Below are 22,982 nucleotides of genomic sequence, written 5' to 3' on the forward strand. Positions count from 1 at the left end.
TGTAGTTTTGACTGTACATACAGTTTGTATGGATCTTTTTGTTTCCAATTATATCAGTCTTTTTGTTTATCATTTTTCACATTGGATTATACACTTGGTGGTAGAGAAATGAATTCACAAAACCAGAGCCTTGTTTATATAGCAGGGGTGTCAAACTCATTTTCACCGAGGGCCACATCAGCATTGCCGTCAAAGGGCCAGTTGTAACTACGATGTAACGTCAGTAACTATGTAAAAACATGGTGTTTTTGTTGTAGCTTTTGTGAACATAGGGCCTATTATGCTGCAATTTAAGTCCGCCTTTTAATTATTGGACAATCTGCTGTTTTTCTTGGAGGATAAATTTGCAAATTTTTCTCAATGTTTGGTGACAAAATGCAAGCGCGCATAGCGCAAGAGCAAAACTTGTTTTGCCCTTCATCTGAACGCAGAATAGCTTTTTGAGCTTTATGTAAAATAAACATTGCCGTTTTCCAATTGGTAAAACCTTGTCTAATGAAGGTGATGTCTTCATCATTTTTGGCTCCAAATTGTCGACAAGGGAAACAGAAACATGCTAGCTTGGCTGAGTGCTCTAACCAAGTTCGAGAGCGATACCAACTTGGGTTGAATGCCCGAGGACCTTGGCTGAAAATGCACATGGGGTACGTTCGCAGAATCGGCTGCATTGGAGTGCTGTCATTCAAACCATGCTCGCCTTCACCCAGTTAAACTTTGCGTTTAACACTGATGTGCATACACTGCTTTCTAGAGGCGGGATGTCGTCACTTTGCCGTAACACAATCGAAATGCATGGTGACAGATGTCTTTTATGGTCAATGCACGCTGTAAAGCAGCGTATACTTATTTCAATAGCCCATTAAGCTTCCGCGGGCCACATAAAATTACGTGGCGGGCCACATTTGGCCCGCGGGCCTTGAGTTTGTCTTTAATATAATATTATGTGACTGCACCTGCTGCACTCATCGTCTGACTAGTGACGGCTGGTAAGAGTGTCACACGTATGATGAGAGGTGGGAGATAAACAACGACGATTTCTAACTTACAAAGACGCAACAAAGCAACGTGTTTTCGACAAAAAAACGCTTCTCCACCTACTGTTCTGGCGGTGAATTGTTTTCAGCACCCCCAGCCTTCGGAGAACCATAAAGGCAACAGAAATGCTAATTAATCCGTCCTATCCGGCGGCCCGCCCTTCCGTAACGGATTCGGAGTACCATACTGGCACCTTAAAAAACGAAAGGGAAAAAAATACATCTCGCTTCAAGCACAGTTGCTGTCAGCAGGGATTCCATTTGTCTCTGTGTCAAAAGTGGAGCAATGCACACTGGCATTGTTTTCTGACCAGAGAGGGAGGAGAAGAGGGGGGGAAGGATTGATAGCGGAAAGACGGAAGAAAGGTTTAGTCACTACAGACAGCTCTTGTAATGGACTGATCAGGGGGGTAAAGGGGCCTCAAGCTAATGCTGCTGAAAAAAACCAGGCCAAGTAATTGCTTGCTGAAGGTCCCTAGCCAGGCTTTGAGGAAATGAGGCAGTCAAACACCAAGTATGAGTTAAAGGAACTGAAGGCTTATATGATTATATGAATAAATGGTTCATATAATTATATAGCTTATTTTAAGTACACAATTTACTTTAACTACTCCCCTGGGGAGGACAAATAAATCCTAAATGTAGGGGGGTCAGTCTTTGAGATCTGTAAATTTTGTTACGTTGATTAATGTGTTTACTGATGTCAAAACTGCCAGCACATTGCAAATGTACAAGCGCTGTATGGTAAATTAGGCCTACGATTATGACAACTGGCTCAAACATTATGCATGTAATAACTTGTGTTATAAACCAAATGTTTGGATGTTTGTGGTGGTAAGACAATGTAACAGAGAACCAATATAGTACAGTGTGATCAACATAACATAAGACATTTATAAAGTACAAAACAGCAGACAAATGAAGGTTACATAGTCATTTGCATGAATGTAGGCTACCACAGCATTGGCAATTTGACTAGAATAGATGTGGAGGTTGAACAAGTACTTGAGAGTTGACAGAGCATTTAAATTGTGATCTGAGATATATAGGTACCAAAACAACTGAGAAGAACTGTCATCACCAGTGGCATCACAGGCACTGCACTATCTATCTATAATTTCAGAAATCTGTGTGTGACACTGACATCATCGCGGACGCTGTGCCCTGTCTATAATTCTAGGACTGTGTGTGTGCCACCAATTTTTTCACAGACACTATGCACTATCTATAGTTCAAGGAAGCCGTAGTTGTGTTGTGTAGTTGTTTCACTGATATGTTAATCACCGACTGCATCACGGGAACGGTGCACTGTCTGTTCATTTTTATTTATTTATTATTTGCGTTTGTCCTATGACTGCAATGACCTAAGTGCCCTCTGTCCTCTAGGACAATGGGGAGGATGCTCACAGGATTGCCCCCTCTTCAGTGGTCCACGTCCGGGGCCTCTGTGAGTCTGTTGTGGAGGCGGACCTGGTTGAGGCTCTGGAGAAATTCGGCAACATCTGGTAAAAAAATAATTGCCTCTTTTTTTTAATATTCAGACTCAAAAATCAAACATACAACCAGCCTCTGCTGGGATTCGTGTTTGTATGTATGTATGTATGAGTGTTTTTGAAGGGTCTATATTGTGTGTCTTATGGAATTTTCGCACTGTTTATGCCAACATACATATGGTATACACATTTGAACATTAAAGATAGAATATGAGAACTACTCCATGACTTTAAATTCACTTCTTATTTTATCATTTCTGCTTTAGTAACCAGATACAAACTGTAACCAACAACTCAATGTACTGATAAGAAATGTTATTCTACGCAGTCTCATCACCCTTTTATGGGTTTGATCAATGTTGGACTACAAAATGGGATAAGAGTGTTTGGTCTACTAGAATTACAAATATCTCAGGTGTCTTTTTGTCTCCCATCAGCGAATGTTTATTTATCTTCTGAGAATGTTGGGAATCCATTTCAGTGCTATAAATGTCCCAAATACTTGTCGAAAAACAACCCTCGGCCATCAACGACAATTAAGGGCTAAATCAGTAGCCTGTATATCATGTAGAGAGGAACTTCACTTAAAACGATAGCATTTTATTTTCAGCCCATGTCCGCTCACTAATTGTATTGCTTTGAACATCAGACTACCCATTTACCAAAGGGTAAACTGGTCAAGGTAGGGTATGTATGTTTTGCAAACCTAACTTTTTTGGCCTAAGTTTGAAAGGATATACCCCCCCCCCCCCCCCCCCCCCCCCCCAAAACACATGAATCCGCTGCCTGTCTACTGCTGGGAGGTAGACAGACAGACAAGTAGCCCACTCTATCATTGCATGCTGTCCAATCACTTTGTTCAGTCCAAATTAAATGATTGGTTGTGTTCATTACAGTCCTATGCCCATGTCCTTGTGCCCACGCCCACAGATATCAGATTTATTACATTTTACTGTCAAACGTTTAGATTTATTGGTTGCTATCAGGATGTGTAGTTTATTTCAGCAAATATGACAAAAAGTGCTTCTCAACAACATTACATACCCTGCCTTTAGCACCTTTAAACTTATTCTTCATTTATTGAATAGGCTAATGTAAGAGAATGGAATGTGCAAAAACAATATGCGCACAAATATACAACTACATCTCCCTTCTTTGTTTGTCCAACATCACCTGATATTTCCATAACTCGGAGGTCACGGCTTTGAGGATAGAATGGCAGTTTGATTGCAGGGGGACTTGACAGTGTGGTGCTTAAATACCAGTTGTTTCCCGTTGCTGTAGTCGGAAATGGAGATCAGGCGAGTGTATTTTTAGGCCTGGTGCAATATCGATGAAGGTCCTTTTGAGTGCGCTGGGGGGTGACATAGTTTGACACACTGTACGTGAGCTGTCAGTTCAACTTGAGCAGATTAGGAGAGAGTGTTACCAGTGAGTAAGTGAAAGAGTTAATGAAATGCATACTATTTTGTTAACCATACAGAAAAGATTGCACTCTTGGCCAATGAGTAACAGAGTTTTTGAATGTTTTAAAAACTACATTTGAACAATAAGACTGAGATCTTATAGTCTGTTGTTTATGCCAACACGAGGCATTGTAGACATCGGATTGTATGTTCAAATAGAGTCTTGTACCATCTAATTACTTTCCAGCAATTAGATGGTACGCTGTACTTCACTGTTAAACAAATACAGTTGATGAAGCGCAGGCATCTTGCCAGAGACTAGAGTACAGAAATAAATATTGGATTCTGCTTTCTCTAATCTTTCCCCCTAAATCGATGGGGTTTGGAGTTCGGTTGGGTGAAACTAATTCTCATACAAGCAAACACTTTTAATTTTCCACCCCTGCTTGTCTATAAGAAAAACATTAAGCAATTCAATGAGGGAATCAGGGATCTGAAATTGGAAATGGGCCACTGTGAGATACTATCTGCAAACCAGTGTGCAGATAATTGCTCGCTGTGTGTGAATGCTCTCTCTGTTTGCTGTATTGAAAGCCACCGATTGAATCTGAATACAGATTTTGGATTTTTTTTCTGCTCTTCCAAATGTACATTGCAAAATGCCTGTAATTCCACAGTGAATAGATATTGTAGGATACAATTTGACGCAGGCTTGTTTAGTATAATTTATCCAATGCTTCAGTTGCAGGTCTGAAATTCAATCTAACTGATATGGAGGCATGGAAACAGTGTACATAGAGCAAGCTCAACATTCCTCTGCATGCTGTGAAATCAAACACAGTTTGGAGCTTTTATATTACAATGGCACAGTAGGCCAACCAGCCCACTCATTGTGTTCACTCTTTATTCACTTTCGCTGTCTTGATTTCCACATTTCTTTCCGGCAGCTACGTTATGATGATGCCCTTCAAACGCCAGGCCCTGGTTGAGTTTGAGGGTATGGAAAGTGCTGACAAGTGCGTAGCGTGTGGCGCTAACGAGGCTGTCTACATTGCCGGACAGCAGGCCTTTTTCAACTACTCCACCAGCAAGAGAATCACCAGGCCTACCAACTCAGATGACCCCAACAGTGGCAACAAAGTCTTGCTCCTGTCAATCCAGAACCCACTCTACCCAATCAGTACTGTAAGTTGAATATGTCTTCCTGGTTTGCATTCGGAGTACTTACAAAGTAGGGAAATGTGTAGATGAGAAAATATAGCAGCTGATTATTTCATGGAGCGTTACGCTCGGTGGTTCTCATGATGAATGTGAAGCAACCTTTCCTCAAATGAGCAATGTTCACAGAACAATGGGTTTTTAAGCATATTTCAATTGGAGCGAGCCCTCTTGCTGTAAAAAATAAATAAATCACTTTTAAGTTTTTTGTGCAACTTGTCATTCCGTCATGCTTGTTTTCGCCGACAAAATCTTTTCTGATGTTGTTGTTGTCCTTTAAGCATGGCATACTTTTCATTGTGCTTGTACAGCTGTCACTCACTTTGTGTGCATGTTTGTGTGTGTCTTCCAGGACGTTCTGTACACAGTCTGCAATCCCATAGGCAACGTGCTACGCATCGTCATTTTCAAACGCAACGGAATCCAGGCCATGGTGGAATATCCTTTACTGGAGTCAAGCTGGGTTGCATCAGGGAGGGGAAGTGGGTGTTTGTGGGGGTGTTTGTGTGTGATTCAAAGGTGTACAGGCACAGAATTTTAAGTGTCTGTGCTTCTTTGAGTTAGTCTGCTCGTCTTTGTATGAAAGTGTGTGTGTGAATGAGCAGATGTCTTTGTGTATATTCTTGTATGTCTGAGTACATCCTAAATATGTCAGCATGTGGTATTTGTCACCGGTGAGTTTGAGGGGCAGGGTGTCAGTCCACACGCACACACACACATACTCACACTAACACATTCTCTCAGGCAGTACAAGGCTGTTGAGAGGAGATGGGTTAGAGTTCCTCACTCCCACTCGGCCCGGCCCTCGAGAGAGCTGGATCAGGAGTAACAACATACTCCGGCCCTCTCATCTCAGAACTCCCTCATCAAATATGGATGTGCCTCAGCAACACACACACTTTCGGGGGGTGGGGGGCACATGACACTGACAAAATGGGCTGATGATTCGGAGGACGCTCTTCAAGGGGTAAAAACACTAGCTCATATCTCCTGGCCCCTGGAGGAGGTGCTCAGTCCTTTACGGTACCTGAATCTGAACACTGTGTCACACTTACAGATGATTTAGTACACACTAACCCCTATGACAATTCTCGGTTGTGTGTTTGAACAGCTAAACAGTTCACCCTGTGTCTGACTCATTGTGAGAAGTGTATATGTGACTCTTAATAGTACTGTAATGTTGGGGTGTACTTGAGTAAAAAATATGCATTTGATCAGATTAGCTATAGCAACTAATGTTCTAGTTCAGACACGGCAAGTTAGTGAGCATACCATATAGTGTGAGATAGTGAGCGCACCATATAGTGTGTAATATCTTGTAAAGTCTTTGCGTTCCACAGTCTTCCGACATTAAAATAATGTTCGACGATGGATCATTTTCATGTTTTATAGACGTTTAGCAAAGAGTATTAGAGCGGTCTTTATTGACAGGATCTTTTTAGATGTTTCACTTCAGCCCCGAGGCAGTTAATTAACAACACTATGGTTGTACACCTCCAAACACACACTGTTCATCTCACTAATGGGACAATTTCAACCCCCAAGTGCCAGAATCTGCCAATAAGATGCGAGGAAGGGGGGGTAAACAAAATAAATGATGAATGAATCCCATAGTTCGTGCCCTTTGGATGTGTTCACCATGGCAATCTAGGTTACCAATGGAGACCGTGCTGCATGCATGCTTTTCTGAGGGTATGGGGGTGCATTAGTGCCTAGTGGTCAGCTTGCACATCTGGAAAGGCAACATCAATGCTGAAAGGTGTACACAGGTTTTAGAGCAACATTGCATTTGCATTGCTACATTGCATCCAGGCACCATCTTTTTCAGGGAAGGCCTTGCATATTTTCGGAAGACAATGTTAAACCACATCCTGCATCTTTTACAATTGCACGACTTTGTCATAGAAGAGTCCAGGCGCTGAACTGGCCTGCCTGCAGTCCAGACCTTTCACTAGTTAAAACCATTTAGTGGATCTCAAGTGCATCTCAGGTGATGTTATGGAGTAATCTAAAAGTAATGTAACTAGTAGTGTAACTAGTTACTTTCAGCAGGTAGTAATCTAGTAAAGTAAAGCATTACTAGTTACTTTTTTTAAAGTAATGTGTAATCCATTATTGTTTGGAGTAATTACCCCAACACTGAACATGGCCTTGTCCCAACTTTTTTGAGACGTGTTGTTGCCATCAAATTCAAAAACGTATTTTTTCCTTAAAATTTTACATTTCATCATTTTTTACATTTGACATGTTTTATGTGTTCTATTGTGAATAACATCATGGCTTTATGACATTTGTAAATCATTGTGTTATGTTTTTTATTTTATTTTACACGTCCCAACCTTTCTGGAATTTGGGTTGTATTCCAGCTCCCTACCATGAAATGAATAGGGCACTTTAAGTAGTATTCGTTAGACTATTACTTAATTTAGTCTAGTGCTGCAATTTTGTAATTCTTATCCTTCACAGATGTCATAGTTGTATTGTATTACCTCATATGCATAGCGTTTTAATCTCCCTGCGATTATTTTGAGTAGCCACAAGCTAATCAGCTCAGTCACTGTGAACAGGTTATAGTTGTGTGCCTTTGTGGTGCCCTGCGCTGTCCTATTTCTCCCTTCATATTTACTTTGTCATTGTGATTACATGCTTGCCCTACTTTGTTCACTGTATTTGAATTCCATTGAGAATCTACCACTTGCTCTTCCTTAATGGTGTCGCAACGTTTGAAACGGTTCAAAATGCCCAAAAGGCCAAAGCTGCTCTCAATGGAGCCGACATATACGCCGGCTGCTGCACCCTCAAGATTGAATACGCTCGGGTAAACATACACACCCATACACACATGCTGCTCATACACACATACACAAGAAGTGCACACATACACACACACTCCACCAGGTCCCTAACACACATGCACTGTTGCTGTGCTCTCTCTCCTCCCCACCCAGCCCACGCGACTCAACGTCATACGTAACGACAACGATAGCTGGGACTACACCAAACCCTTTCTTGTCAGACGAGGTAGGACTTCTCCCTCTCTTACCAGAGTGTCAGAATGCAAGGATTCCATAAAAATTCTAAATGAGATAACCCTCTCAGGGAGTGTCATAAAAATAGTGTCAAATAGTGTGTTGATACAGCCATATATGCTCATTTTCAGAAATTCATCTCAACATGAGTACATTGTAGTGTGAATTTCTACATAATGTGCTATTTAGCCCAGGGGTCAAGATTGCATGACAGGTTTGATCAAATCCTACCCTAAGTTTGTCTTAGTGTATCTATTGTGAGGAACTAGGATGGAAAGAAAAACCCAGCCGACCCCCTCATACCCTGGTTTGGTTGTTGAATCGCAGTCAAAACCATTCCTAAACCCCTCCAACCTTCACACTTCTAGAGGCATAATCAGTTGAAATGGGCTGTGACAAGAAATAAGTTACGCCACCATGGTTTTACACGTTGCTTAAAGAGCTGCAATGAATCACAATTTAGCAGACCGTCTGTTGAGTTCAATTCACATCTACCTTTCAATTTTTTTTTACTCTTTTAAATGAAACGTTACAAATAAACACTTGGGGTGTCATCAACTTATATTAAATAAATTGGAGGAGAGTGGATATAAATATATAGACAGTGTATTTTGTGGTTTCTATTCATACTCACACATGACCTTCTATTTAGTTTACCACTTCCTGTGCTTGACAACACTGTAATTCGACAATGGTCTCTGTACATTCTCTTTATATTCTCTGTCATTCACTATATATTGAGGGAACTTCACCAGCAACAGTGTGAAGGACAATTGTCTCTTTGAAGGGCTCTCGATTAACAAATTCAACCTGACCTTAACCTTCCTCTTCAGACAATGCCTTAGCATTTTAGTCTTCATTTAAAATACTTTGTCCATGTGAAAGCTGATTTTGATGTTAGTAACTTTGTTTTTGCAGCACTCAGTTCTCCCGGTCATTCAACCGCAATACTATACTCGACATACAGCACTGTCATATGAAAACTATTATATATATTTTGACAGGTCATCATTGTAAATGAGAATTGGTTCTCAATTGATTTTACCTGGTTGAATAAAGGTCATATATTTGTATTTTATTCAGTCAGACAAACTGTTAAAAAAACATGAATTCTTTTAGACATGTCTAAGGAAGTCCCTCTGAGTGCACCAATGAACGAACATGCAATCCAATCGCATCCTTACAATTGGTCCTTTTGATCTCCTGATTTCAAGGCTACCTTTTAAGTGCTGTGAAAAGACTATGTTGAAAGACCCAATATCCAAAACCAATTTTCCTCCAGATGGCTGCATTGCAACGGTTTTGCAAATGGTTTGCATTTCGACCATTTTGAATGGACAACAGGAGCTTTTCAAAGTGGTCTGAGGCGCTTTAATCACAGAAATAAATAAATCAACTCTCTGGCTATAATAATATTCATATGAATGGGTAGTGTGGGGGTCTTAACCGAGCATAAAACCGCATGAGGCTTCACCTTGATTAAACAGTGCTCAAACTGTGTGATTGACAAGGCAGCCCAAATTCCCATTCTCTCCCCCCACAAACGGAGGGTAAACAGAGTCTTATCACCCGCATGCCAGGACTGCTTTCCAATCGATTGCCTTCCACCTCGCACTGGATATGAAGGTCTGTTTGACTTTGACAGCATTAAGGATTGCTCAAGTCCAGGTGGAAGATCGGCAAAGTGGCTTGACCGTTGTACGTGTTTTTCTTTTATTGACAGTTGTTGAGGAAGACCAATGTAGCACGCCAAATGCAAAAAAAAATACTAAGTGTTGATACAACACTACTGAGTGTTGATCCAACTTGTGGGTGTGTGCCGGTGTGAAACAAGAACACACCACTACCCAGGCCTCTCAATCTACAGTAGAGCCACATTAGTTTGAGGGTCCACTAAGCTTGCATTCTAGGAAAGTTAAAATGGTTGCTCAAATATGGATGGTTACTCATACTTATGTATCCACTGTTCTTCAAAATAATTTGTTAAGTATTCTTAACTTGGAGCCTTGTGATTAGCCCAGCCAGGAGGTACAGAATGGAAGTACAAAATAAAGAATATGAAGAGTAGTGCAGTGCTTTACACACAGAAAATACAAAAAACAACATACGGGAGCGTTTGATGGATGGATGAACAGACAGACAGATATGGCTTGTATTCCTGTTTAGTCTTGTTTAGTCTTAATGACTTGTGTGCTTCTGGAAAATTATCACATCAGTAGGCATACCATTTGTGGGCCTACATTAAAGAACTCTGCCCAACACTGTGTAGAAGTGTAGAATGAAACAGTTGTCTTCTCATTCCCCTGCAAGAGGGAATGGTGATAGGCTAAAGCAGTCCCTTAAGTTTTTCCCTTCTAGTGATTTTTTCAAGCATTTAGCCTACTCATTGCCTTAATTCATTGATAAAGAACCCCCTTTGAAACAAGCTTATTCTAACAACGTTATCATCGGCAGTATGTGAGATGGAATCGCGATTCAAACAGTACCATCTGCTGAATGAAAATATGCCCCCAAAAACGTAAATAAGCTTGACATTTATTTAGGGGAAAATGGCTCATTCAAAAAAACATCTAAAACATGCAGGACAGTGGCACCTGAGGGTCAGGGTTGCCTACCCCTGCTGTGGCCCTACGTGTACTGGTTACCTAAAAGTTGCCGTCCTCCACAATTAGCAAACACAAGTTAAATAGGGTTAGCTAGATGGATAGTCAGCTGCTAGCCCCTTATTAAACCGATTAGTTGGCTAACTAATTTGAAACATTGTCAAGTAAGGAAAATATTAATTGTGGTGAAAGGTATGCTGTATCTTGGCAGAGACTACTTTAGCTGTTCAGCTATCAAATTTAGATTCATTATTTGCTTGCCACGTTTCAGTCCTAGCTACAACCACACATTATCTAACTAGTATTAGTATCACTTCTCTTTGCTTTCATCATAAATTGACAGTTTTTAATAAATTCCCAGTAGCAAACAATCAAATATGAAGTTTGTGATACGAGCTGCTGTGAAGTAGGGGAGACTGGGGACAGTTGCAACAAGGGACAGTTGCAACAAGTCTTATTCCTCCAATTAGAAACAGAGCTAGAGTGATGACACTCATACTGCACATGCACAGTCTTGTACTCGCTGTGAAATATTTTACTGTTGATTGTTCTTCTACAGGTACAGTCCTGCACTTTTTGTGGTTCATGTTGGTTTAATTTGTAACTTGTTTAACTGCATAGTCTTATGGGTCTTCCCTTTGGCACTTGTTTAGTTTTTTCACAATGTATGCTTCATGTTTTGGCTGCTTGCAATGTTTGGGACTACCTCGTTGTTATGATCAGTGACCTATGCTCTTTTGTAAAGCTCTCTCTTGGAAGTCGCTTTGGATAAAAGCGTCTGCTAAATGCATAAATGTAAATGTAAAAACACAGTTAGACCCCTCCCCCCACCAAGAAGACACATATTCAACATCTGCTGCCGCATTCATTGAACAAAACATGTTTTGGAGGTATGAAAGTACATTTTTTCATGAGCTGTATTTTTGTCATACTGTCCTGACCTTTTGTATGAATTAATCAAAACTTACTTAGTTTGAATTATTGTTTTGTTGACTTCTAAGTGAAATGGTTAGCATGTGTCAAGGTCAGTGTGTCTAGCTAGCACTCGTATGATGTTCTGTCATGGCTGATCTAAGCATCCATATCAAAAAAGACCACACAACAGTATCTTTCAACATGAACAAGTCAATATTTTGAAACGAGCATCAGATGCAAATTGTTCAATTCTTCCCGTCTGACACTGAAATTTGGAGAGATTGAATAGCATCTGTAACACCTGCACACTGAATCTATGTAGGCCTATGTTCTACACATAAACAAACAAAACTCAATAACTGTTATTTGATCAATATTACTAAATAAAATACAATAATTGTATTGTATAAATAATACTTTAATATTAAAGTAAATAAGACAAAAAGCTAAAGTTAATTAGTGAAATTTAAGGTATTTTAAACATGTTGCAACTGTCCCTGACTTGTGTTGCAACTGTCCCCTGGGTTGGGGTCACAAAACAGCCAGAACAAGAGATATATTTAATTGCTCAAGAAAGTAACGATGGTGTTCCAAAAAAAAACGCTCAACTTTATCATGTACCAAAAATACATGGCACTCCTTTCCCTGCAGAGAAGTGTTGAGCACATTTATCTTTTCAAATATATCAGAAAAATAGGCTAACCTTGCCACCCAGTTCATGTCCTCCATGTGTTTCACCAACGGAGAGTTGATTTAGGCGAGAAACAGGAGGACTTCCTCACGCAAGTCACACAGGCGGGTGAGGACCTTGCCCCGGGACAACCAGCGGACTTCAGAGGCGATGAGAAGGGCGCACCCGAATCTAAGACCTAGTCAAGGTTTTGATGTGAGGTGAAATCTGAACTAATTTCAGTGCTAAATAGGTTTTTTTGCTTTATGTAGCCTAGCCTAATATGAACATTTAGTTGGACTCATATTCTTATATTTTCTGGAAATAACACCCAAATGTTTACCTGAAAGATTCAGGGCTTTTGAGAAATAATATTTTTCCCAGCCTTGCAGGAACCTAGATTTATGAAGTGACAGATCTTCCTCCTCGTATCTTTTTCCCTTCTATTTTTTTCTTCTCTTATCAGCTTAATCTAGCTAACTCCCTCCACAACAATAAATGATGGTTTATTGTCTCCATGGCAAACACTTGGTAGGTTACAGGCACTTGTGTTTGAGAAAGAGAGCAAGCGCGACAACTGAAAACGGCACTTTTTAATGCACGGTGTGATAATGTGCTTATTTAGATTAAAACTAGTGTAGTCCATTAGCTTACTTATCAGTCACACAGTACCTTAACAAATTTAACACATATCCTTTCATTTGGTGTGTGAAAAAAACAAAGAGAAAGCAGGCGATTTTATAAGCGGGCAGAGCGGCCCACTGAATTCTCCCGATTCTCCCGCTGGCCTGGAAAACTATTAATAAACGAGCAATATTTTGGGGGGTGCTATCGGGGTGCTGAAGCACCTGCTAGCCCCTCCCTAGCGCTGCCCGTTTCGCCGATGCTGTGGGGCTTACCCGCCTTTGCAATAGGCCTACACCTTTGCAATAGGCAACGAGATATGATGCCTCAGTAAGGGTTAGCCTCTTTGAAGACCACACATTGTGGCTTTTGAACATCGGATGGCCTTATCCAAGAAAGTCCCAACTTTATATATACCTAGTCATATTTTCTGCGCTTTCTGCTGGGTTCAGACATTTTCCATCTGAAAAGTTGCTGTCACTGCTAGCTAAAGATATTTTGTGTCAAGTATACTTCACATGCTGTCCGGACTGAGAGAGTGATTAAATGACTATTTATATATGTATATTCCATACATCTACCAAATTACTATTTTCCAGAAAGCAATTTTTTTTTTCAATAATTAAAATATATATATTTGCCGCCTCTCCTGAAACTCTTTGGCGCGCCTCCCCTAAAACTCTTATGCGCCACACACTTTGAAAATCCCTGGTTTAAGGTTCTCCGCAGGCTGTGGGTGCCGAAAACAATTCACCGCCAGAATAGTAGGTGGCACAATGTTTTTTTGTCAAAGACGACATTAGAGAAACCGTCTTGTGTGGAATCGTCGTTGAGTGTTTATTTACCGAGAAGTCGGAGCAAATTTACAAATTAGCCGTTTCATCAATAAAATACGCACATTTTCAGCAACTACACTGCCCATTTCTCGTCACATTTTAATTCAGATGCTGATTTACATGTACTGTTTAGCTGAAATAGGAATTGTAAAAACTTACAGCAATGGCGGTCAAAGGATTCTGTTCGTTCTGTTTATCACGGCAACCCTGACGCAAACGGTTCTTAATACTGACCAATCACAGCCAGGGGGTGTCCATAACTATCAAAAATTAGGACGGATAGTTAAGGCCGATATATGCTTCTGCGTTTTTTTTTTACGGACACATGGGAACGCCCTCGTCTCCGTGGAACGCCCTCTACGAGCTCTCCGTCAGCCCTCGGAGAGCCTCGGAGAGCTTGATGTGCACCTCCTGAATTTTCTAACTATCCGTCGTAGCTACGGAGAGCTACGGAGACCCCCTTGGCTATGATTGGTGAGTATTAAGTACTGCTTGCGTCAGGGGCGGGGTTGCCGAGTTGCAGGACGAACAGAATCCTTTGACCGCCATTGCTTGTAAAGTTTTTACAATTCATATTTCAGCTAAACGGTACATGTAAATCAGCATCTGAATTAAAATGTGACGAGAAATGGGCAGTGTGGTTGCTGAAAATGTGTGTATTTTATTGATGAAATGGCTAATTTGTAAATTTGCTCCGACTTTTCGGTAACCTAGGTAGATAACCACTCAACGACGTCTAAACAAAAAACCATTGCGCCACCTACTCTTCTGGCGGTGAATTGTTTTCAGCACCCACAGCCTACGGAGAACCATAAACGCAGTCTATCCGTGCGTATCCGTGCGCCCGCCTATCCGTAAACGGAGACGCAGAAGCATATTTCGGCCTTTAGAAAATCACAAGGTGCACGTCAAGCTCTCCGGGGCGAGCTCGGAGAGGGCGTTCCATGTAGACGAGGGCGTTCCCATGTGTCCGTGTTTTGGAAAACGGACAACCCTAAATCTGCCTTTAGGGCTGGGACACTGGCTGCGAAGCACCTGGACGTGCCGCAATCGGCTGCGATCGGCTATGACTGAGCAAAAGCTGTTCACACCAGACGCGCATTCCTCCGTGCCGGTCACCAAGCCTTTCAGCTACTCAGAGCTTTCCTTTTTCACTGACATGGTACATAAACATGGCATTGGCTATATCCCAGCATTGATACTTTTCTACGTTGTCCTTGATTTTTTTTTGCTGGGGGTCATACAACTCCCTGTGCTTTTCAACATAGAGAATTAAATTGATGTCGTCCATCTCCTTCAATGTCTTGCTGATTTTAGAAATCAACTTGGGGGTTCTCATTGTTATTTGTGGTGGCTCCTCATGCCCTGTAAAGTGTGCCATAAAAAGCTTTTGATAATAGTTGCAAAAATGTAAAAGTTAGAAGGGGAATAGGATTTTGGCAACACTGTTTTTCATACCTGCCGAAATCCTCCCCGCCTCATATCATGGGACTATAAGATTTGACACACATGCAAAACATTTTTGGTTGCTCCTCATGTCCTGTAAAGTGTGCCATAAAAAGCTTTTGATACTAGTTACAAAAATGTAAAAGTTAAAAGGGGAGTAGGATTTTGGCAAAAATCCTGCTGAAATTCCCCCCCCCCCCCCCTCCTATCTTGGGACTATAAGATCTGACACACCCCAACTATTTGGGGATGTGGACAATCTGCATGGCGACTCTAACTGGGTAATAGCTTGTGACAGTTTTTGCCATTCCTAATGTTTGTTCATTCATTATCATTCCACAAATTTGTCTTAATGTTTATCCAAAATCTCAGGTTGGCTGGGACAGCTGCCTCAGATGGTTCCATCAGTGTTGTGCTCAAATACAACTGGGAGGAATATGTCTCTGCTGCCTGCCGTAGACAGCCCTGACCTGTTTTCATGATCGAGCCTCAAACTTGTTCTTATTGTTGTTCTTAACTCTTATTTAAATTATCACAATTTCTTTCTTTTATTTCTACCTTTTGTTAAATATATAATTATAGTTTTTTGTTTAAAATAAATTTGATGGAACCAATCAAAATGTCATAAATTATTAGATGTTTTTCATTAGCCTCAGAAGTCCAGGCTGGGCTTATCAGGTACTAGAACCAAGCACTGTACATTGCAAGTGGGAAGATACTAACTAGGCTGTGGGAATCAGGATCTATAAAATGGATATGATTGTAAACACAAAACAGTTGTGTGGCAAGTAGTTTACTGAGAGGGAAATACATGTTGAATTCTGGTAGGACGGACCTCTATCTGTGGCCTTCTTTATAGGGGAGAGTGACTTAAATGTTTTGAAGTGACTAAAGCGAGGCCATGACAGTAATGCTTCCAACTGAAATATGTACATATATTTCAGGATGTGGTGCATCCCTGGGAACAATCACTTTGGATCTGAAATATAGTATTTAAGAAATATAGCTTTCTGAAAAAAAGTAGTCTTTGGGCACAACGTGCCAGCGGTGTGGGGTAAATTGTGCCTTTAGAGAAAATACATTGGAGTAAATTGTGCCGTTGATTATAGAAGTAAAACTGTATATTTTCATCTCATCTCTATATTTTCTTTTATATAGCATCAACTGTGATGCTATATAAAAGCTAGACAAATTCAATACAAAATAACAAATGTAAAGTTTATTTGAAGTTATTTTACAACATCTAAGGCCGATTTTCTACAAGCCAATTGCGCCACATGAGCACATCACAGACATCCCGACTTGCAGGCTTCTCCCCCACCCCCCCACCCCCTCAACCAAAATCTCCCCCCTCAACCAGAACAGCCCCCCCCCCCCCTCCCGGTACTCAATCAGGACGTGCGATATGCACCTGTCTCGACCAGAAATGACCATTGGACAGTCTCTCGCTCGCTCTAAATACAAAATGCCCGAATTCCGTGAGATTGTATTGAAATGCAGGAGACTCCCCGAACTTCCGGGAGACTTGGGATGTCTGACATCAAAGGTCAATTTACTTAAACAAGGCCTAGGGCTTCATGAAAACATGAGAACAAAGTTTAGTTCAAATGAAGAAAAAAATGGCAATTCTATTTAAAGGTAATTTACATTAACACATGTTCAGAACAAAATGAAATTCAAATGAAGACCAAATTGACTGCAATTCTCTTCACAGATCTGGCACAATTTACCCCAATCCCTCGTTTTTGGAGAAAATGCATCATCCAGCAGTTTTGAGCAAAAATCATGCTAGCTATAGACTCATTGTGTAGGTTACCAAAGCACTAAAACATGTGTGAAATGCAGGGCCGGCCCAAGACTTTATGGGGCCTTAAGCAGAATTGATTTGGGGGCCCCTCGGCTTCACCAATTATTATTATTTGTTCTTAATTACCGTATTTATTCCATTAAACTTTGATGTATTACACATTGTTTTTTTGGTGCACCGTTTATTCTAGGGGCGGCGTTTATTTGAGGTCGACGTTTAATCTAAGAAATATGGTATTCTAGGCTGTCTGCGCTAGCATGCTAACGTGTTAGTTTGCTACATAAATGTTTTGTAAAGATGGTAACAGTACGGTCTTCTAAATCACCGATTAAGCAACAATCAAATGTCAATGTTAGTTAGACTAGATAGCTCTATATCATCTGCTTTTTGTTAACGCTGATTTGCAAGGAATGCAAGAACAGCTAGATAGCGAAAACACCTACACTACCTACTGTAGCCATGTGAACTAGTTTAGCTTGCAAACGCAAGAGCACCTGCTTCTCTCCAGTTCTTTCAATAGATCTAGACAGGCGTTAGCAATAGGCTAGACTGCTATTCGTTTTCTGGCTTTTTTTTCGTAAGCTTCCCTTCTAATGTCTATTCCCTTCTAGCTAGAGTCATTTGCTAAGTAAGGTAGGTACGTTTAGATATTTGAAACGCATAGCTATCAGTGTACCCCGAGTGCAACACAACAGAATGTTTATTAAAATGACATGCTGCTACTAGGTATTTCAGGAAATGCTGCTCCTACCGTATTTCTGGGGCGGCGTTTATTACACAATGTTCATTTTTGGTGCAGCGTTTAATAGAGCAGGGTTTAATCGAAGAAACACGGTACATTAAACTGTAATTTAATGTGCTCTTTGGGGCCCTAAGCAGCCGCTTAGTTCGCTTATGCCTTGGGCTGGCCCTGGTGAAATGTTTTCAAACTTGTCGATAACTGTTCAGACACAACAATCAAAAAACCTTGATCATAGAAATTTTACTTTGGAAGGCAAAAACCAGTTTTTTTTACTTACTTAAGTGTTCACCTCTCATGCAATGAGGCTCTCTTCTTTACAGGATGAGTAAAATGACTGACTCTTCCAAAATGTGTGGTCCCATGACCAATTTCATCTATGGTTCCCTAGAAACAGGGGGTGGCACAACTTCCCCGCTGGCACAACTTACCCCACTCTCCCCTATACATTTGTAAAATAGTGTAGCTATCGGGGTGCTTTGGTCTTTCTTGGGGGTGCTGAAGCACCTGCTAGCCCTTCCCTATCGCCGCCCATGATTCCGATAATAGGACAGTATAGCACATCAACATCGTTTCTCAAGTGCAGCTCAACATTACGTCTACACAGCAATAAACTAGGAAGGCAGTGCGCGCGTTCACGCGTAGGAGGAGTAGAATTCTGGAGGGGAGTGAGATTTTGGCACAGCACCGGCTCTGTTCGAGCTTCAAGGTTCATGCGTTTAATCCCTTCCCTTCTCCTCCCTCCACCAATACATAATTTTTTGTACAAATACGGCAACCCACCAAGGCCCACAGTTCCAGCCTGCCTAGCTGCTCGTTTTGTAGCAATTAGCATGTCTCTGCATGAGCTCCCTCCCCCGTGGGCTGTCGTAGCCAGTGAAAAGAGGAAGAGTCTGTTCTTTTAACTCAGCGGTGTATCTTCAGTTCGTGTCGGCCTGCCGGTGCACTTGTTCTCTGCATTGTTCCTTTCCGTCAGACAACTTCGAAATGATGTAGAGCCGACGGTTTGAGGCGTTGTGCTCGCGGGCTTAATGCCACACACACACAGACGCATGCATGGACACATTATACACACACACACACACACACAATTCACAAGGAGGCTTGTTCCATATCTAAAGTCCCTATTTCAAGACCAATTGAATGAGCTAACAGCGGAATCTTCCTTTTGTATCTTACTGCAGTTATGAATATGATAGAAAAGCAGCAAAATGGAACACTATGAATAGCCTACTGTGCTTCAATCCACCTCCAACACCACCCACCCCTTTTAAAAATATTGATAAGCTCCTTCACTTTAGATTATGTTTATTTGATGAATAAGCAATGCCAATGTGGTAAGAGATTTTACTGTGTACAAAACGGGACCTCCACATTTCTGAAACCATAGCCTATAGAGCAACATTGGGGAGCCTGACATAAAAGCAATCACTTCACTCTGGATGACTACATCATAGTTAGATAGCATGTATTTTTTTTCATTTTTATTTTTTTCGGTCACCCTTAGTGGATTACTGTACATTGAAAGGAGTGCTTAATATACCTTTTTTCCAATCACCCTCACCCCCCACCCCCCCTCGTCTGGGTCAAGTTTTCTTCCCCTGGCCATTGAACTGCAACAGTGACATTTTAACAGCCTCACATAGCCTTCTTGAAACCTTTGCTGTTTGCTCCTAAATCACTCAACTGAGGGAGTCATTTGTGTTTTTGTAGTGATTTGTGTGGCACAAATGACATTCAGTCTTGAACTGAATGTCATTAGTGTCACCAATAGCTTGAAAATAAAGTTTGGAATGGGGTCGTGTGTCTGTTGTTTGTTTTATGATTCTTGTATGTGTGCATATGTGTGTGTGTTAGATTTTCTGACATAACCTATTGTGTGCTAATAAAAGGCCTTGTGCAGCCGTTGTGTGTGTGTGTGTGTCTGTGTTTATGGATGGATGGAGGTAGTTGTGCCAATGGCACCAGCAGCAGTCAGCTCTCATTTGCCTGATGGTGCTGTGCTGGGTACTTTGTGTTGCAGAGCGAGGAAAAGGCAGGCAGCGACAGGCCATACTAGGGGAACACCCTTCCTCCTACAATGACAACGGCTATGGTCAGTGTCTCTTTTCCTATTTTTTATGTCCCCCCGCCCCCTCCCATCCTATCCTACCCACCTCCTCCTCTTTTTGTTGTTGTAGATTTTTCTCTATCTTTCTACCTTGCCCTCTGTCTTTCTCTCATCTCTGTCCGCTTCTATCGCTCCCTCTGTCTATCTCACCGTATTTCTCTACCCTGTTTTCTCACTCTGTCTCAGTTTCTCTGACCGTTCTTCTCGGTCGCCTGCCCTTGTCACCATTTCTCTCACACACACGCATCATCTCCCCCCCCCCCCCACCCCCCGGACCATGCATGCCGTTTTGCAGCTGGGCGGTGGGGTAGCGCTGTAATTAAACTCCATCACACAGAGACACTTGCATCTGGAGGAAGAGGTTGGACAGAGGATAAAACAGAAGGAGAGACAAAGAGAGGGGGAGGGTTAAAGTCTGGAGGGAGACAGTGGGGAATAAATAGAGTGGATTAGATAGTAGCGAGGGGAGGAGAAGGCACAATGTAATGCTCACCGCCTGGTCTTGTTAAAATTTGCAAAACCTGCAAGTTAAGAGTTGTGCGATAGCAAAATAAAGAACTGAAAGAGAAAACAGCCCTGTGATTTGACATTGACCTACAGATGTGGAAATGTGTTTCTCTTTTTCTGTGGGTTTATTTGAGTTGGTTGGCATTGTCATCTGCATCCTACCTGTGTTTGCCTCTCCCTCTTCTTCCATTTCTCTCTTCCACAATCTCTTGACTTGCCTTTCTGTGTCTCACTATTCAGTCTCCTCCACCTTTTCACGCCCGCCCTCTCATCACATCCCTGCTTTGTCAGATCTTCCCCCACTATTTCTTCTGCTGTCTCCCTCAGTCTTACAGTCTTTCCTCGCTCTCTTGCTGTCTCCCTGCCTTTCTCTCCCTGTCTCTCCATCTTTCTCTGTCTCCCTGTCTCTCTCTTTCTCTGTGTCCCTGTCTTTCTCTGTCTCTGTTTTTCTCTTTCTGTCTCCTGTCCCTCTCTCCCTGTCTCTTCTCTCTGTTTCCTTGACTCTGTCTATCTTTCTCATGTGTTTTTCTCTCTTTACATATATGTATGTATATAAGTCCCTAGCTCACACTCTGCCTCGCTCTCCTCGTCTTGACCCAGGATCACACTGCCCCCTACTGCCCTTGCCAAGCAACAACAGGTACAAGAGGAGCTCCCACGACATGCCCGAAGTGGTGGCCTACCCGCTGCCCCAGACCTCGTCTTACATGAGCCATGCCTCCAGCTCTGTCGCCATGGTGAGCGGCCTGCACGCTGCCAAGATGAACTGCACGCGCATCTTCAACCTCTTCTGCTTGTATGGGAACATCGAAAAGGTCAGTGAGTTTGTGTTTTACGCTCATAAACACACACAACCACACAAATGCGGAATAAAGATGGCAAGGAATTAATTAAATAACCTTTGAGAGTATTACGTTGAATTTAAAAATCTGTCTCAGTAAGCTTTGTTTACAAACGCCCAATTGAAATCAAAATTTGATTGTGTTGTTTTTGGATGAACGGTTTTTGGAACTGTTTGAACATGTCAGAGAACAAAACTAAAGATGTGAAGTTTTTATTTATATATTTATTTAAATAAGGATATGGGGGTTACATTTGACATTTTCTTCATTTAGCAGACACTTTTATCCAAAGCAACATACAAATAGTACAATTAGTGCACAAATAGTGCGTCACACAAATAGTTATAAAGTTTTGATTGAGGATGCAGTGGCACCACCAAGGGACACCTTGATACAATCGCTGGCCCCTCCACTGCCCCCTCCCCCCCCCCCCCTTTTCCAGAGTCACATTTTGTCAGGATTCTTTTTATTTATTTTTTTACTACTCAAAATGTTAACTGTACCGGTATCAGTTTATGCATATCAGATAATTTGTACCGTTAATTGTAAAATAAGAAACCAAAGTATATTCGTATGCAATTCCTTAACTCTCAACAGCAGAATATAATTTTTGAAATTCAGTTATGGCTTTTGATTTTGGTGTGCCACCCCAAGATTTTCAGTGGCCCCCTCCTGCCTACCCCTATGAAAGATTTCTGGGGACGCCACTGTGAACGAGGCCCTAAGCACAAGTGTTGACAGATTTGACAGATTTGATCTGATGCCTTGGTTTGGGGGTTACGCTTCTCAACAGGTGAAGTTCATGAAGAGCGTGCCCGGCACGGCGCTGGTGGAGATGGGAGATGAGTATGCAGTGGACCGAGCCATCACACACCTCAACAGCATCAAGGTGTTTACCAAGAGGCTGAACGTCTGGTGGGTGGAGCCGTGCAACTTTACGTCTTCTCCCCATGCCTCCATACACACACATGCAAACGTACACACACGAAAAACATACACACAAATACGCACACTCCTCCCTACACAGAGAGGGACTTTTGAAGCTAGAAATACAGATGAGACAACAATAACGCAAAATCCCACTGGCCTCCCCAGACTGGGCTTTTCAAAGGCTCGTCGAGTGCGCCGTCCTTTGGAAATAGAAAGCTCCATCCATCAGAATAAATCATTGGTTTCAGCCGCGCATTTGGTTGAGTCGGGGTACATCCCCAACTGAAAAAACCCTGCCTCAAGGATTTCAAACAGCATTTCATTACGGCTGTGATAGGCTTGCATAGGCATACACATACGCAGACTTGAAAATACATTAAAATACTTGCACACACATTCAATCCCACAATCCCACAAACATGTGAAAGCACACACATATAACACATGACCCCTCCCGACCTTAGTCCAAGAGTATTTTATACACACATTTTCTTCAGGGCCCTGCTGTAATCCATGTCTTGTTTTGGTGTGAATGAAAAAGCCAGAAGGATGTTTCTTAAATCTCCTGTCCTAAGGGGTGTTAGCTCAGTGTCTCAGTGTGAACACACACTCTCACTATTACACAGGGCATCTTTCTCCCTCTCTCTCTGTCTCTCTTTCTCTCTCTTTCTATCTTTCCCTCGTGAGACAATTTGTTATATGAAGCTACCTAAGTATACCTACACCCTTCCCTCTTTTTGTATCTCCTTTCTATCACTCTTAACCTGCTCATT

General features: G+C 41.7%; 1 protein-coding gene across 1 annotated transcript in view; it reads left to right on the forward strand.

Annotated features, from left to right (window-relative positions):
* LOC124483375 (heterogeneous nuclear ribonucleoprotein L-like) overlaps window positions 1–22,982 on the forward strand; it is a 72,123-nt gene that overhangs the window by 45,473 nt on the left and 3,668 nt on the right. The window contains exons 2-9 of the mRNA XM_047043796.1: window positions 2,421–2,539; window positions 4,881–5,118; window positions 5,504–5,589; window positions 7,873–7,969; window positions 8,100–8,172; window positions 19,844–19,915; window positions 21,038–21,252; window positions 22,073–22,194. Coding sequence (XP_046899752.1) covers window positions 2,421–2,539; window positions 4,881–5,118; window positions 5,504–5,589; window positions 7,873–7,969; window positions 8,100–8,172; window positions 19,844–19,915; window positions 21,038–21,252; window positions 22,073–22,194 — 1,022 coding nt within the window. The remainder of the gene's footprint in view (window positions 1–2,420; window positions 2,540–4,880; window positions 5,119–5,503; window positions 5,590–7,872; window positions 7,970–8,099; window positions 8,173–19,843; window positions 19,916–21,037; window positions 21,253–22,072; window positions 22,195–22,982) is intronic.

This window comes from Hypomesus transpacificus, chromosome 21 (assembly GCF_021917145.1).
Source record: "Hypomesus transpacificus isolate Combined female chromosome 21, fHypTra1, whole genome shotgun sequence".
Taxonomy (NCBI): Eukaryota; Metazoa; Chordata; class Actinopteri; order Osmeriformes; family Osmeridae; genus Hypomesus; species Hypomesus transpacificus.